The 16,256-nt window shown below is 59.4% G+C and overlaps 2 protein-coding genes across 3 annotated transcripts; one reads left to right on the top strand and one right to left on the bottom strand.

The window, feature by feature from the left end:
- Positions 1-50: 50 nt before the first annotated feature.
- LOC131568921 (complement factor D-like) lies at positions 51-3,090 on the bottom strand. Its single transcript, XM_058821093.1, has 5 exons — positions 2,895-3,090; positions 2,574-2,727; positions 2,198-2,342; positions 1,602-1,859; positions 51-539 (listed from the first exon to the last, which is right to left on the bottom strand). The coding sequence occupies exons 1-5, from the start codon at positions 2,959-2,961 to the stop codon at positions 363-365; spliced, it is 801 nt and encodes a 266-aa protein (XP_058677076.1). The 5' UTR covers positions 2,962-3,090; the 3' UTR covers positions 51-362.
- Positions 3,091-6,287: 3,197 nt separating this feature from the next.
- PLPPR3 (phospholipid phosphatase related 3) lies at positions 6,288-10,930 on the top strand. Of its 2 annotated transcripts, none has more exons than XM_058821156.1 (8): positions 6,288-6,389; positions 6,535-6,720; positions 6,830-6,959; positions 7,286-7,481; positions 7,557-7,614; positions 7,789-7,962; positions 8,183-8,308; positions 9,794-10,930. In XM_058821156.1, the coding sequence occupies exons 1-8, from the start codon at positions 6,315-6,317 to the stop codon at positions 10,928-10,930; spliced, it is 2,082 nt and encodes a 693-aa protein (XP_058677139.1). In that variant the 5' UTR covers positions 6,288-6,314. The 2 variants fall into 2 exon arrangements, with proteins under 2 accessions (XP_058677139.1, XP_058677137.1); XM_058821154.1 differs by having other exon boundaries at positions 7,557-7,718; positions 7,773-7,962.
- The last annotated feature ends 5,326 nt before the right edge of the window (positions 10,931-16,256 follow it).

The following is a 16,256-nucleotide window of genomic DNA, read 5'->3' as shown; positions in this document are numbered from 1 at the left end:
TCATCATCATCAATCATCATCAATCATCATCATCATCATCATCATCATCATCATCATCATCATCGCTTTATTGCAGCGGTCGCAGGCAGCGTTCTGAGCACCTTCAGCAAAGCCTCTCGAGGGCTGTGAGCCCCAATTCTCCCCCACCCGGGCCCTGTGCTTTGTGAGTGGGGGGCCAGGGACCCCCTTGCTGGGTTCCTCACCCATCCCCTGGCCCAGCCCTCCCTCCTGGCTGGTGGGGACGCGCTGGCAGCGGGGTGGGCAGCGCTGGGAGCCCGCGGCACAGGGCAGGGCAGCACCGGCTGCGCTCTGGCCGTGCTGGCAGCAGCAAGCCTGGCAAGGAGCAGGTCCCCGGGGTGCCCTCAGCGGGTGTCCACCTCGCCATGGGCGGCAGAGGCCATGACGCTGTCGATCCAGTCGGCGTAGGGGGCGATGCGGGTGTAGATGGCCGGCTTCTTGTAGTTGCCGCAGACGCGGGAGCCGGCCGTGAGCACTCCCTCGGCCACCCCGCCGCACACCAGCGGCCCGCCGGAGTCTCCCTGCACGACCAGACCTCATCAGTACGGCCAAGGGTCTGCTGGGACATCCCAGCCATCTCCCACCCCTCGTTCCTTCTTCCTCCAGGCTCCTGTGAGCTGCTCTGCAGTGGATAGCAAGGGGCACCACCCTGGGGATGCTGTGCCCTCTTGCTCCTCAGCTCCTCACCTCTCCCAGGCTGTGGGCATTGTGCCCACTGCCCTCTCCCAGCCCTGCGTGTGTGGTACCTTGCAGGTGTCCTTCTTGCAGGAGTCACTGCACATCATGTTGGGGGTGATGGTGCCAAGGGTTTTGTGTTGTGGGTGATGGTGCCAAGGGTTTGCCAGGACCAAGGGTTTGCTAGAACATTCCAGCACAGGGAGCGCCCACTCTGGGGACCTTGTCCCTGACTGCTCCTCAGCCCCTCGCCTCTCCCAGGCTGTGGGCATTGTGCCCATTGCCCCCTCCCAGCCCTGTGTGGGTGGTACCTTGCAGGTGTCCTTCCTGCAGGAGTCGGTGCACATCATGTTGGGGGTGACGGTGCCAAGGGTTTACCAGGATGCCCCATCACAAGGAGAACCCACCCCGGGGACGCTGCCCCCTCCTCCTCCACAGCCTCTCCCAGGCTCTGGGCATTGTGCCCACTGCCCCCTCCCAGCCCTGCATGGATCCATGGTGGGTTTGTGGTACCTTGCACGTGTATTTCCTGCATCCTGCAGGAGTCGGTGCACGTCACCTTGTGGGTGATGGTGCCAAGGGTTTGCTAGGACACCCCAGCACAAGGAGAACCCACCCTGGGCACGCTGTCCCCTCCTGCTCCACAGCCTCTCCCAGCCTCTGGGCATTGTGTCCATTGCCCCCTCCCAGCCCTGTGTGTGTGGTACCTTGCAGGTGTCCTTCCTACGGGAGTCGGTGCACATCATGTTGGGGGTGATGGTGCCAAGGCTTTGCTTGGAGCAAGGATTTGCCAAGACACCCCAGCACAGGGGGCACCACCCTGAGCATGCTGTACCCTCCTGTCCCACAGCCTCTCCCAGGCTCTGGGCATTGTGCCCCTCATCCCTGCGTGGATCTATGGGTGGTACCTTGCAGGTGTCCTTCCTGCGGGAGTCGGTGCACATCATGTTGGGGGTGATGGTGCCGTCGTGGCGGGTGCGGTGGTTGCAGACGTCCCTGCTGATCACCGGCCGCTCCAGCTGCTGCAGTTTGTCGGGCCGGGTGCCGCTGTGGTCCGTGGTGCCCCAGCCCGCCACCTCGCACACCGTGTCGGCCGCCACGTCCCTGTCCTCCCGCTGGAAGGGCAGCACCCGCACGTCCGTGTTCAGCTCCGCTTCCTCCTCCAGCTGCCGCAAAACCACAGGGGGAGCCGGGTCACAAGGGCAGGTCACACTAACTTGGGTGTAAGTACACAGTGAGCCCAGCCCTGACACTGAAACCACCCTGGCCCCAGCCACCCTCAGGGCTTTGCCTCCTGGTTGGAGCCCCAGGATGCAGCCAGAGAGCAGAGCTGGAGCTCTGAGGAGGATGGAGGCATTTGGTCACAGCTGGGGGAAGCAGGGATGCTCCCATGGGAAAGGGAGGGATGGCCCAGCCTGACCCTGAGGATTTCCTCCACTGTAGAACAGTGGGATTTGCAGGAATGGGGCTGTGCCCGGTGGGGAGGAGGGTGCCACCAGCCCACCTGGAGGAGGAGCAGGTCATCCTTGTTGTTGTGGATGTTGCTGCCGGGGTGGGGGAACTGGGCACGCACTCGGTACAGGCGTTTGTGGGGCTCGGGCTGCGTCAGTGAGTGGGCACCCAGCAGCACCTGGAAGAGTTTGCCATCCCTGGAAGAGATCAGAGTGTGGGACAAACAAATGGGGGTGTCATTGCCACCAGCCGTGGAAATGGGGTGCTGTGGGGGGGTTGCAGAGCCCATCAGGGAGCTCCAGGAGGCCCTACAGCCCTCTTTGCAGGTGAGAGCTGTCCCACACTCTGACCCTGGGGTCCCACAGTGGGATTTGCCCTGAGCCCAGCAGCCCCCCCAGCCCTGCACCGACCCCCCCAGGCACACTCACGTCTCCTCCATGCAGTGGGCAGCGCTCAGCACCCACTGCCGGGCGATGAGGAAGCCCCCGCAGACGTGCTGCCCGTCCAGCTGCAGCGAGGCCATGTAGGGCTTCAGGTGGGGCTTGGCTTCAGAGCCCCTCAGGATCCGTCCCCGGGGCTGCCCTGCAGAGAGAGGTCGGGGGAACAGGGCAGTGTCACTCCTGTGGTTCCTTCCCAAACCCCCAGACCCCTCCTTGTGGGCTGCACCAGCACCTGGCTGCAGGAATTGGGGGGCTGAGCAGGGACCCCCGAGCTGTGTCACTGCCCTGGGGTGTGGGGGGAGCGCTCACCATCCACTGGGGCCCAGAGGAGCAGCAGCAGAGCGAGGATGAGGATGGGAGCAGGGTTTGGCCCCATGGCTGCAGAGCTGGTGATGCCCAAAACCCACCCCGGGGTTTTGGGGTGCAGGGAGGACGCTGCTCACCCGGGGCTGGGGCTGGGACTCGCTTTTATGTCCAGTTTGGGGCAGGAAAAGGGGGGGAGGAGGGAGCGGGGGGGTTTCCGCAGCGTGGGCTGAATGTTTTGAAATATTCAGCTTATAAAAGGGGTCAAGAGTTCCCGGCACAAACAGCGCGGGAGGAGGAAACAGCCCGGCCCAGCTGCCGGCCCTGGCACCCGCCGCCGGGGATTTCTGCGCCCGGGTTTAAAAATGCTGGAAAAGTTCAGGCTTTTGGCAAAAGAAAGCTCCGGGAAATTCAATCCCAGCCCTCCCAGGGGCCCCCGTTCGGATGGGGGGCCGGTCCCTGGTGGGTGCTGCGTGCCCAGGGGTACAATCCCGTCCGGTCACCCATCACATCACCCATCACATGCGGGGCTCTGGGGGGCGATGGCAGCCGCAGGGGCGCTGTCCGGGATGCCGGGGGCCGTGGCTGCCCCGCTCCCCGCTGCCTTTCTCCCCGGTGCCGCTGAGCGGAGCCACATCCCGGCTCCGTCCCCGGAGCTGCTTGGGAAGATGAAACAGGAAAGCCTGATAAATATGATTGTCTGGCAAAAGATTCTGAGAATATGGAAACTGTAAGCGAGATTGAAATGAAAGCAAGCTTTGAGATCCCTCAGTTACTGAATGAGAAAACAATGGTGTGGCCAGCTGAAGGTGATCCCCTTTTGCTGGAACAACACCCTCTACTTGCAGACAGGCCCAAGGGTCAGAGCAGACCCTACAGCTTGGCAGAGGGGGCCCAAAGAGGAATTTTTAGGGTTTAAAATGTAACACAGTATGGTAATGTAGTGATTCTTATAGGCTGTATGGAAATGCTGTAGGATTTGTGTATTGTACTAGATTGGTTAGTGAGAAGTAGAATATTCAACACAGAAGATTTATTGTATTGCAAAGAGAACTTTGCTGTCTTACCTCTTTTACTCTCTCACCCTCTCATCCTCTCTCCCCCTCTCTTCTCTCAGCCCTGCTCTGAGCTGTGGCTGCAGCTCCCAGCAGGGCCCTGCACCCAGGCCCTTTGCAATAAACCCCAAATTCCTCACCTGGCTGCAGAGATCTCTCATCCCTGTCCATCCCAACCATCCTACCCCCCGACACTCCTACACGGAGCCTCTCACAGCTCCTCCAGATCCCACTGCTTTCCCACCTTGCTGGGATGGCCACTGTGGCTACCAAGAGCAGGGTCTGGCTGAGCAGGGCTCCAGGGGACAGCCATCCTCTCCTTCTTTCCCTGCTCCACCAGCTTTTACAACCCCACATTCCCTTTGTCCGGCTGCTCAGAGCCCCCATCCCCTCGATTTCTGACCCCCCAATCCCCCAGACCAGTGGTCAGCAAGTGGCCGGACACTCCCGCAAGGAGGTCCCCGAGGCTCAGGTTTCGCTCTGTCCCTCAGGTGTCCCTCAGGTGTCCCTCTGTCCCTCAGCTGTCCCCTCTGCAGTGGTGGCTCCCCCTCCCCACTGTCCCCACGCTGGGCAGGGGTCGGAGCAGGGTGGGGGCGTTGTGGGGAGGGGGCTGAGCCCGGCTCAAATCCGGGATTTTCCGCAGCTTAATCGCAGCTTGCAGGGATTCGGGATTTCTGTGTTAAATACGCCGGGAGATTTCTGCACACTTAGGGCCAAAAATGGAACGAGGGCACCGTGAGGAGGCCCCAGGATGGTAGAGGGTGGTTGGGGGGAAAAAGTGAGTGTGGGGTGCAGGGAATGGGGTACAGGGTGGGATATGGGGTAGGGCACAGATGGGACCCTCTGCAGGGTGAGGATGGGGCTGGGGGCTGCTGCCTCTGCCAGGAGGGGCTGGGAGCCTCCAGACAGCAAAGGGGGCTGCACCCACCTCCCTCCCCAGGCCCAAATCTGGGAGACACGAGGCTCCTGCTTGAGAGTGGCTCCTGACATTGTCCCTGGGGCTGTTTGTGAGCTTGGGTCCAGGAATCCTTCCCTGAAACCCTCGGGTGCCACGGGCAGGGCAAGCACTCTCGGCCGAGAGAGCCCAGGGAGGCTGGCAGAGCTCTGGGGTGGTGAATTTTTGGGGTTAAGTCTCAGGCCTCCGTGGTTTTGGGGTCAAAACTCATCCCTCCGTGGTTTTGGGGTCACATCTCACCCCCGTGGTGTGGCACCACCCCTCGGATCCCCCCAAGCCAATGCAGGGGAGGGGGCTCTGCCTGCCAGGAGGGGCCTCGGGGCAGGGGGCACCACTCCAGCAGCACAGGGAGATAAAGGTTGATCCGGGGGCTGGAGATGGGTTAGGGGCAGCCCCGGGAGCCCCCGGTTCCTGGCACGGTGCGGAGCGAGGTCGCTCCCGCTGCTGTGCTCGGCCCCGCCCGCCCTTTGTCTCTCCTCCTTCTCCCCCCCGACCTCCCGACCCCCCCCGACCCCCCCCAGACCCCATCCCTGCACCGGCGGGGGCTCCAAGGGGGCTCCAAGGGGGCTCGGCGCCCCGGGAGGGGCCGGGGGCTGCGGGGCGGAGCGGGGGGCGGCGGGCGAGGCAGGAGGAGGAGGAGGAGGAGGAGGCGGCGGGGGCGGAGGAAGCCGCCGCTCCCCGCGCTCCGCCGAGGCAGGAGCATCCCGGATCGCGGGGACACGGGGACATCCCCCCCATCCCCGGCCGCCGCCGAGCCCCGGGGCCGCCGCCGAGGTGAGTGGGACACAAAGGCGCCGCTCCTCCTCCTCCTGCCCCGAAACCCCCTCCCCATCCTCCCATCCCCGACCCCCGCCCGCGGCTGCGGCACCGTCCGTGCCAAGGGGAGGTTCCCGCTGCGCCCCCGCCCTCCCGGTGATACCCCCGGTAAATCCCCCGGTATTTCCTCCCCCCCCCCCCCATCACCCCTTTCATTGCCCCTCGTCGCTCCATCCCCGTTATCCTCCCCCCTCGTTTCGGTGCAATCTCGTGGGGTTGGGCCGGGAGGGTTCGGGGAGCCCCGGCCCGGCTCTGCGGGCACACCCCCCTCTGCACGCCCTCCGCATCCAGCCTGTCGCGGTGGTGACCGCCTGTCGCGACAGAGCCTCCGCCCCACCTGTTGTTGTCACAGCCCCTGGCTCGGCTGGGCACCCCCGGGGCGCTGGGGGCACCCCCAGTTCCAGCCTGGTGAGGGGGGCACTGCTGTGACCTGGGGGTGACCAGGAGGGACAGGGGGTGTCCCTGCAGGGTCGGGGGGTGGCTCGGGGGGGCTCATCCTCCTCCAGGGACTTGGAGGGGTGACCAGTGGTGACCGTGCCTGCCATGTGGTGACACTGGTGCCTCCACAGCCCGGTGGGACTCCTGTGCCTGCCCAGGACCATGATCCCCCCGAAGGAGAAAACCCGCGCCCCCAAGGACAGCATGACACTCCTGCCCTGCTTCTACTTCGTGGAGGTGGGTGTGGGGAGGGTGGGCACGGCCTGGGGGCTGTGCAGGGGCTCTGTCCCAGTCCCTGGCACAGTGGTTTGGGTTCTGTGCCCCGTTCTGTGTGGTGCCATCGCTCTGGGGGTCGTTGGTCCCCACCCTGTCCCCTCCCCAGCTGCCCATCGTGGCCTCCTCCGTGGTGACGCTCTATTTCCTGGAGCTCACGGACCTCTTCAAGCCGGCCAAGGTGGGCTTCCAGTGCCACGACCGAGCTCTCTCCATGCCCTACGTGGAGACCAACGAGGAGCTCATCCCGCTGCTGATGCTGCTCAGCCTGGCCTTCGCCGCGCCCGCCGCCTCGGTGCGTCCGGGTTTGTCCCAATGGGGATTGGGGTGCTCCTGGTGCCTGGCAGTGCCCAGCATCCATCAGGGGGGCTCTGCCAACAACCCAGCCCTGGGTTCCTTCCCAGATCATGGTCGGGGAGGGCATGGTGTACTGCCTGCAGTCCCGGCTGAAGGGTCGTGCTGGTGCAGAGGGCAGCATCAACGCCGGCGGCTGCAACTTCAACTCCTTCCTGCGCCGCACCGTCAGGTTTGTGGGTACGTTGTGCCACGGCCTGGGCAGGATCTGGGGGCTGGAAGGGATGTGGGGCCACCCTGGCTGTGATAATGGCCCCAGACCCTGGACACTGCACCGGACCCATCCCAGTGGGTGCTCCAGGGCTGGGTGAGTCCTGACTGCCCCACTGTCCCCATCCCAGTGGGTGCTCCAGGGCTGGGTGAGTCCTGGCTGCCCCACTGTCCCCATCCCAGTGGGTGCTCCAGGGCTGGGTGAGTCCTGACTGCCCCACTGTCCCCATCCCAGTGGGTGCTCCAGGGCTGGGTGAGTCCTGGCTGCCCCACTGTCCCGTTCCTACCACCCCCAGGTGTCCACGTGTTCGGGCTCTGTGCCACAGCCCTGGTGACAGATGTCATCCAGCTGGCCACAGGCTACCACGCTCCCTTCTTCCTGACTGTGTGCAAGCCCAACTACACCCTGCTGGGCACCCCCTGTGATGCCAACCCCTACATCACCCAGGACATCTGCTCAGGCACCGACAAGCATGCCATCCTCTCTGCCAGGTACGTGCCAGGGGAGCCCTGTGTGGCACTGCCAGCCCTCCTGCCCTATCCCAACCACGTCCCTTCTCCCTGCAGGAAGACCTTCCCATCCCAGCACGCCACACTCTCAGCTTTTGCTGCTGTCTATGTGTCGGTGAGTTCCCAGCACTGCTTGGCACAAGTCCCATGCCATGGGCATGTCCCTCTCTTGTTGGCACAGACAAGCTCTGCCCAATATTCTATGCCCATGCTGGGTGTGTGCAGGCACCTGCAGCTCCACACGCACCCAAGAGCTCTGTGCATGACTAACAGCCTGTTCCTGCCCCAGATGTATTTCAACTCCATCATCTCGGACAGCACCAAGCTCCTCAAGCCTATCCTGGTCTTTGCCTTTGCCATTGCTGCTGGCATCTGTGGCCTGACCCAGATCACCCAGTACCGCAGCCACCCCGCTGATGTCTACGTGGGCTTCCTGATTGGCGCTGGCATTGCTGCCTACCTGGTGGGTGCTGGTCCTGCCCGTGCCCAGGGAGGGGCTGGGGGATGCTGTGGGGCTGTTTGACTCCTCACTCTCCAGAGCAGCTGTGCCCATGCCATCCCTGGAAGTGTTCAAGGCTGGACAGGGCTTGGAGCAACCTCATCTAGCGGCAGGGACTAGATGACCTTTAAAAGTCCTTCCCAACACAAACCATTCTAGGATTTTCTGGTTCTCCTTCCCACAGGCTTTCCATGCTGTTGGCAATTTCCGTGCCCCAACAGAGCGGGTCCAAGCCCAGGCACCGGCCAAGGACGCGCTGCGGGCGCTGACACAGCGGGGCCACGATTCTGTCTACCACCAGAACAAATCTGTGAGTGCTGTCATTGTAATGCAAAGTTCAATTGTCATTACATTGCAAAGGCTCCATATTGCTGGAGTCTTGTGCCTCCTTGATGTTTCTTGTAGGCAACTCCTCTAGGCACTGACTCTTCCTTGTCCTCGCGGTAGCCAACTGTGTGTCAGTGTTCACAGGGGTCTCAGGGTGAGGGAAGAGATGAGGATCTCCATGTTTCAAAAGGCTTGATTTATTATTTTGTGATATATATTACATTAAAACTATACTAAAATAATAGAAGAAAGGATTTAATCAGAAGGCTAGCTAAGAATAGAATAAGAAGGAATGATAACAAAAACTTCTGTCTCAGACAGAGAGTCCAAGCCAGCCGACTGTGATTGGCCATTAATTAAAAACAACCAACACGGGCCAATCAAAGATCCACCTGTTGCATTAACAGCAGATAATAATTGTTTACATTTTGTTCCTGAGGCCTCTCAGCTTCTCAGGAGGAAAAATCCTAAGGAAAGGGTTTTTCATAAAAGATGTCTGCGACACAGCTGACTCCAGATCCCTCAACCAACCAATCTACTCTTTTATAACACTCTTCTTATTGCCTACAGGTGTGGCCTGTTAAAATGAGGCCCGCTCCTAATCTTTAGTAATTGGTTCAGCTGCAACTCTTTAGGGGATAAGATTACATTCTATACCACCTTCATTTACCCATACTGTGTCTTGGTTTGGAAAGCCAGGACTCTGCTAAAGAAGGCAGGAGCCTCCCCTGAAATGGAGAATGTAAACCCTCCCCACCCCTCTGAATTGCTGTAAATTTTAAATTAAGGGGCTCTCAGGCAAAAATATGGGAGCAAGAAATAACAGTTCTTTAATAGGAAAGGGAAAAAAAAAGGATAAAATGAACAATGCAGTACACTAGAACAACACTGACAGAGTCAGAACACAACCTGACACCCTGTGGGTCAGGGTGTTGGTGGCAGTCCCACTGGAATTGTGGCTCAGTCCTCCTGCAGTGTCAGGGGTGGTTCTGTTGGAGCAAAGGGGATCTGTAGGGAAGGCTGTATTCTTCCTCTGAAGATTCAGTGGGAGAAGAGACAGCTCCTGTTCCTCTGGGGAATCCAGCGGAGAAAGCCATGCTGGCGTCTCAAAAACCTCTGGATTATATCTGGGTAGCAATGTCTGGCTGGTGTTGCAGAATCTCCAGATTATATCCAGGCAGGAATGCTTGGCTGGTGTTCCAGAATCTCCAGATTATATCCAGGTAGGAATGCTTGGCTCCTCCATCTGGGCTCTCATCTCCCAATGGGATGCAGTAGTTCTTATCAGCCATGCAGTGACATTCAATACCTGTTATCAGCAGATGTCCCCTCCCGAGGGAGGTGTGAATGTGGTCACTCAAAGAGAGAGGTAAGGCAAACTGCCCACTTGACAAAAAATAATCTGCCATACAGATGTTAACAGAAAACACCTTGTCTTGCAATCTGGAACAACTGCATCCCCCTCCAGGTGAGCACCGACGAGCTGAACCCACAGGCGCGCCTGGAGGAAGCAGCACGGCCGGTGCCGCGCGAGAAGAACTCCCTGGGCAGCCTGAAACGGGCCAGCGTGGACGTGGACCTGCTGGCCCCACGCAGCCCCATGGGCAAGGAGAACATGGTGACCTTCAGCAACACCCTGCCCCGCGTCAACACGCCCTCCATGGACGACCCCGCGCGGCGCCACATGACCATCCACGTCCCCGTGGACGCCTCGCGCTCCAAGCAGCTCATCACCGAGTGGAAGCAGAAGTCTCTGGAGGGTCGCAGCATGACCCTGGCCGAGGAGGCGGCGCAGGGCCGGGTTGTGGGGGAGCCCGGAGAGGAGGTGCCCCCATCTCTGTACCCCACGGTGCAGGCACGCTCTGCTGAACGGGCGGCCATGGGGCCTCGTGTGCTGATCCAGCCCCGGCCGGGCACCTCGCAGCTGGTGCACATCCCCGAGGAGAGCCAGGCGGGCGCTGGGGCCGCAGCCGGCAGCGGGGCGGCCGTCAGGGCCAAGTGGGTGATGGTGGCAGAGAAAGGGGGAGCGCAGAGGGTGGCCAACCCGCCGCGCCTGATGCAGGTCATCGCCATGTCCAAGCAGCAGAGTCTTGTCTCCGTCACACCCAAGCACTCGGAGACGTCCTCGTCCTCCACCAGCTCTGACTCCTCGCAGTACCGCTCGCCCTCGGAGCGCGACAGCTCCAGCATCATCACCATTGATGCCCACGCCCCTCACCACCCCGTTGTCCACCTCTCCGCTGGCAACGGGCCCTGGGAGTGGAAATCGGGGCCGAAGGGGCCGGAGGGGTCAGACACCTACGAGCTGGGTGAGGTGGGGAAGGATTTCCACGGCTTCCGCCCGGCCAAGAGCGCCGGCGTCTCGCCTGGCTCCTCTGTCAGCGACATGGAGCAGGACGAGCCGCGCTACGGCAGCCTGGCCACCATCCCGGGGGCAGCAGGGGGTGGTGGGGAGCGGGTGGAAGCCCCCCCTGAGGGGCTGCTGGCCACAGCCAGCCGTGACTCCACGCTGAGGAGGAAGCCGGCCGAGAGGGACGGGCCAGGGGACAGCGAGGTGGACCTGTACTACAAGAAGATGCAGGCAGGCCGCAGGTTTAAGGACTGAGCCCCGGTGCCCCACGCCCCTGTTCTGATTTGGGGGGCTCTGTGATGCTGGGGTGCCTCTGCAGGGGATGGCAGGACGGGGCTGGATTTGCTCTGGACCAGCACGGCCACGCTGGTGACATCTGTGGGACCCCCAGCAGGGGACCCTGCTCCTGCTCGGGCAGCTGGTGGGGCTCTGTCCCCCCACAGGCTGTGGGGCTGGGCAGCTCCAAGCACTTTTGACTTTGTTTTTCTCTCTAACACTGGTGCTGACATTTCCGAGGGGTTATTTTATTCCAGCTCTGGAAGTGGATGTCTGTAGGGGGGCAGGGAGGGACAAATGGTGCTGAAGGGTTTTGGGGGGGAATAGATTAAGGGGTTTAACAGGGGGAAGAGGCTGCTGTGGGGCAGCAGGCCCTAGCTCATGTGGGGGTTTGTGGGTGCTGGGGGTCCTGTGACACCCCCCCATCCCGGTTTATTTGAGGGAGCCTGAGGGTGGACAGACTGGGAGGGGGGTCTGCCCAGTGCTGTGGCTCTGGGTGTGAGAGGCTGTAAATAGTGCAGGGACTGGAGGAGAGGGGGATTTTGGGGTGGGGAATGCAGTGGGGGCTGAGCTCTGTCCCAGTAGGAGCAGCCCTGGGTTGCAGCTGAGGTTTGGGGGGAGCAGGGACAGGGAGGGGATCTCCAGGCTGCGAATGTCGGGCAACAGCTGGAGCTGCTGTGGTTTGAAAAGCAAATAAACACGTGGATGTTGCCTGGCTGGGTTATTTTGGGAGGTGGGGGCAGCTGAATCCCACGACTGGGTTTGGGGGGCAGGACCAGGGCTCTGTGGGAGTTCCCAGCCCCGGGGAGCAGCGCTGGGGCAGCCGTGTCCCCCCCCTCCAACGGGACACTGTGCCGATGGCACCAAACTGCCACTGCCAATTGGATTAACAGTGGATATCCCAAAGCCTTTGCCTTGCAAACATATGGATTATCCACATAACCCTGACTCGGTGCTGGAAAAGCCACCCGGGATTAGCAGGAGGATTGTGGCAGCAGCTCGTGGGGTGGGGTGGGAGATGAGGGGTCCCACTCCATCCAAGCAGCACGAGGGGCCTGGGGCTGCTCCATCCAGCCGCGGTGACCCGGAGAGGTGACCGGGAGAGGTGACCCGGAGCCGCTGGCGAAGGTCGCCGGCATTGACGCCGCGCTCCGGCGGTGCCGGGCGGGGGTCGGGGCGGTGCGGGGGCTCCCAGCCCCGCGGCCCCGCATCGCCCCCGCGCTCACGGCTCATTGCGGTGCCGATGGCGTCACACGCCGCTTCCCGCCGCCTCTGACCCAGCGGTTTCCATGGCAACTGGCAGACCCGCATCGCTCCCGCACTCTCGGGCAACACCCCCGGCCCCGACCCGCCTTGGGGAGCCCCCCCCCCAAAGAGCCGCTGCTGCATCCCTTGGGGACCCGCGGGGTCGGCAGGGACCATCCTCATCCTCATCCTCCTCCCCCGCCCAGGCCTGCAGCAGGAGGGGCTGTCAGCCCCCACTCATCAGCTCCAGCCCGGACTCTGCCTCGGCAGCACTCGTGTCCCTTTTCCCCTGGGGACACCCTCTCCCCGGAGTCCCCGCGTGTCCCCCGAGGCAGGGCCCGCCTTTGTGACACACAAAGGGCTCAGCCCCACTCCCGGCCCCGCCCCGGGGCTCCCTTAATGATTTGGGATTCCCGACTCGCTCCTCGAATTGGGGTGAGTGGTTTGGGGTTCCAGCTAATTCCCTTTCCGCACCCCGCAGGGCTGGGGGCGTGGGGAGGGCCGGGCTTTAGGGTGCTCCTTCCTCAAGGCTGGGCTTTAGGGCCGAGCTTTGGGGCGCTCACCCTGCAGGCAATGCCTTCCCCCGGCTCTGGGCAGGGGCTGGAAGAGCCCTTTGGTGCAGAGTCCACGTTTTTTCCCGTTAAAGGAAGCGTTCAGGGCAGTTTTTCAGAGCCAGCTCCTGACACAGTTCTGCTGTCCTGAGGGTTCTGCCGTGGGAAGGGACAGGACACAACCCCCTCAAAGTCACCGCTGTTCCCATGGGGACCCCGACCATCGCTGCCACCCCGGTGGGATCCTTCACCCGCCCCAGCAGCCGAGCAGCGTCCGAGGGGCCAGGGAAGGGCTCAGGGATGCCCGCGGTGGTTGCAAAGCCTGGGCTGGGCCCCAGAGAACTCAGGGAAGCAACTCTGGAGTGATGACCCTGGGCCCGGCTCTCACAGGCAGCTGTTACAAATCCCATCAGCCTTTCAAGGAACAACAGAAGTCCCTTTGAGCAGCCCCCGGCTCCCGCAGGACCCCCTCGGTAACCCTGGAGGCACAGGGCTGTGCAAACGCCTGTGGAATATTCTGGAGCCTAATGGCAGCTCAGCCCAGAGGGATGGGCCCAGCAGAGCCACAACAGCAGCTCCAGGTGGGGATTGTGTCCCCACGGTGACTTTGGGACAGGAGTTTGAGCTGAGCTGAATGTACAGAACCAGATCCTGAGGGAGGGCATGGAGAGATGGGCATTGCAACTCATCCCACAGGATGGAGAATGCCACATCCAGCCCCACAGCTACAGCACAGGACTACAGAGAGGAGGGTTTGACTCAAAAGTGGGTTATTTTTCATGGATATTAGCCAGAACATATGGAAAGTTTAGGAACATGAAGTAACAAAGTGCTGGAGTGTGACACAGGCAGGGCACCAGTGAGCCCTCAGGGCTCTCTCCAGGTCAGACCCCATCCCATGGCCCCATGGAGACAGGGACGTGCACTGCCAGCCCAGAGGGTGGGAAAAGTCAAAGTTAAAATAAAATGAGGCAGCTGGAATTACATGAGAAGGAAAAATCAGAAGCAAAACAGGCACAATAAAGAGGAGGAAGATCAGGAGTGAAGGATACAGAAGAATTTATTGAAAGCACAAGTACAGACTGGGCACCAACTGCTTCTACAATCTCAACAGGAAATAATGGAGCTACAGAAAGGTACAAAGGTTGTTATAAAATAGTTTTAATTTCATTTCATTTTGCATTACAAACATTCTTTGAAAGAGGCAATGGAATTCTGATGGTGTGTACACTTCCCCTCCCCACCCACCTTCCACAATACTGAACCTGGAATTGCTGTTATCAAAATATACAATACATCTGGTCACCATAAAAAACTGGGTTTTGCTGCCCCTCATGTCTTACAACAGGTATAAAAAAATTATAAATATGTACACCCTTAGTTACTCACATTCTTTACATGCAAACACAGGATCCAAAGGGAGCGCCCGCCGTGCTGGGGGGCCTGGATACCCCAAATCCATCTGGGATTGCCATGGGACACCCCGAGTGTCCCAGCTGGGGCCCGGCCCCAGGAGCCTCCCCAGAGCTGGGGAGGGTGATGGGGGGCACTGAGTCACCCCAGTGCTGCTGGGGTCCCCTGTGGGAGGTGTTTCACTAAGGAGGGGACAAACCAATGGCCACAAGAGCCCTGGCTGTGCCCTCCTGCTCCTTGGGGAGCTTTGCAGGGAGAGATCCCTGGCTCCAGCACAGATTTAGGGGTACCCAAAAGCAGCTGGGGTGATGCTCTAAGCAGGGGTTTTGCCCTTTTTTGGGGTACCCAGCACACCACAGCACCAGGCAGAGCCTCACTTGGATCTCACATGCTTCTCCAGCATAATTCATATCCTTGAGAGTCCAGGGAGGAACTACAGAAAGTTAAGACTTTTCCAAACACTCAGTGCTAGGCAAGTCAAGAGCTCCCACACCAAGCAAGGAAATCAGAACTTGCAACACTAAGACAATTAAAAAACAAACTTTGGTCCACAATTTGCAGAAAAACCCTGAAAAAAAGTACAAGATTCTTGTTATTTTGCATCCGAACAGGTTGCAGGTTAGAGGGAAATGTAAGGCAACATTGGATCACATGGAATAGAAGGCAGAATGGCCCGGGAAAGAGTTGTAAGCCAGAAAAAAAAATTAAAATTGTTGTATCATTGGGAAAAACTGATCTGCTGCATTCTACTTTTAATAAATTCCCTTCCTAGAACAACATCTGGGCTTATAGGTTCAAAAGGTAAAAAAAAATCTTTAGCCTGGGTCCTTTTCCTTCTATTTCTGAGCTGTTTGTGCTCATTCTCTCACACCCTCGGCTCTGCTCATCCTCAGCCACGACCTCAGCCTGGAAACTACTCCTGCCCTACAGCTTTAATTACAAAACAAAGAAAATAAAGTACAGTATACACGGGTAATACCACAAAGGAGTAAATTTAGATTACGTTTATACCATCTTATCATTCTATAAAAGGTACTTAAAACTATTTCTTTTGCATATAAAGAGATTAGAATATTTGGTCAACTGGAAATATTGCTAGGCACAGAGGACAGCAACGGCATCAAAGTATAATACAAGGATTCAAACAAAAGCTCAAATGCTGAAGACATGCTCTAAGAACGACGGCGGAGCTACAGCAGCCTCGTTAATCTCCAATTAAGGGCACAAAGGTACCTCCTGCAGGCACCTTTCTAATTGTGGGGTATCCAAGGATTCTCCAAATCCTAGCCAAGCATTTAGGTATATACACACACAATTTCGACAAACTCTGATTTATCTTTCACAAGTGTCCCACAGCGGCTCTGCTGTCCCTCTGTGAGGGCAGAGCCTGCGGGCTCGCTCCTGACACTGGAATGTGATTTGGCCTTGGGAATGCTCCCCCACCCAGAGCTTTGCTCAGCCAAAGGCTCTCAGGTAACTCCCACCTGTGAGTCTGCAGGTGGCAATGACCCACGAGCAGACTGGGAAGTGGCACAGGGCACATTGTGGAGATCGAGACACACACAACAGGGGGCAGCAGGAACGACTGCCCTGAGTCACAGCCCAAAAATTTCCTTTATCCACTTTGCCAGCTCCCCCTGCTGATCGTCAGCCAGAGCCGCTCCCCCTCTCAGCTCTGCCCATCCCCTCCCTGCAGCTCGGATGTTTTCCCCAAAGAAGTAGAAGGTTTAAGGCACAGGACAGCAGGTGCACAGGTTAAGGTGGGATCAATGCAACCGAGTGTTGCGCTGGGCGGGTTGGGAGCTCCTGGTCACCACAATCCTGACTCCAAGGCGCTACAGTGAATTCACACAGTGGTTTTAGGTCTTTCAAGGCATGGATGGGTAAGGAAATTAAAAAAAGGCATCAATGTGAAACCTGATAAAACTTGTTGGGATCTGCTTTTTGGGGGAGGAGGAGCAGGAGGGGAGGGGAATTTCCCAGAGCAGGTTCCACAGTGTAAACTTGAACTTGTGATTTTTATTGGAACAGTCAAGATTGTTACCCATCACCGCAAGGTTAGCAAGAGGAATTAATTTTCTTTTTCTTTTTTTAAA

Source organism: Ammospiza caudacuta, chromosome 28, assembly GCF_027887145.1.
Source record: "Ammospiza caudacuta isolate bAmmCau1 chromosome 28, bAmmCau1.pri, whole genome shotgun sequence".
NCBI lineage: Eukaryota > Metazoa > Chordata > Aves > Passeriformes > Passerellidae > Ammospiza > Ammospiza caudacuta.
This window is presented reverse-complemented; position numbering and strand designations above follow the sequence as displayed.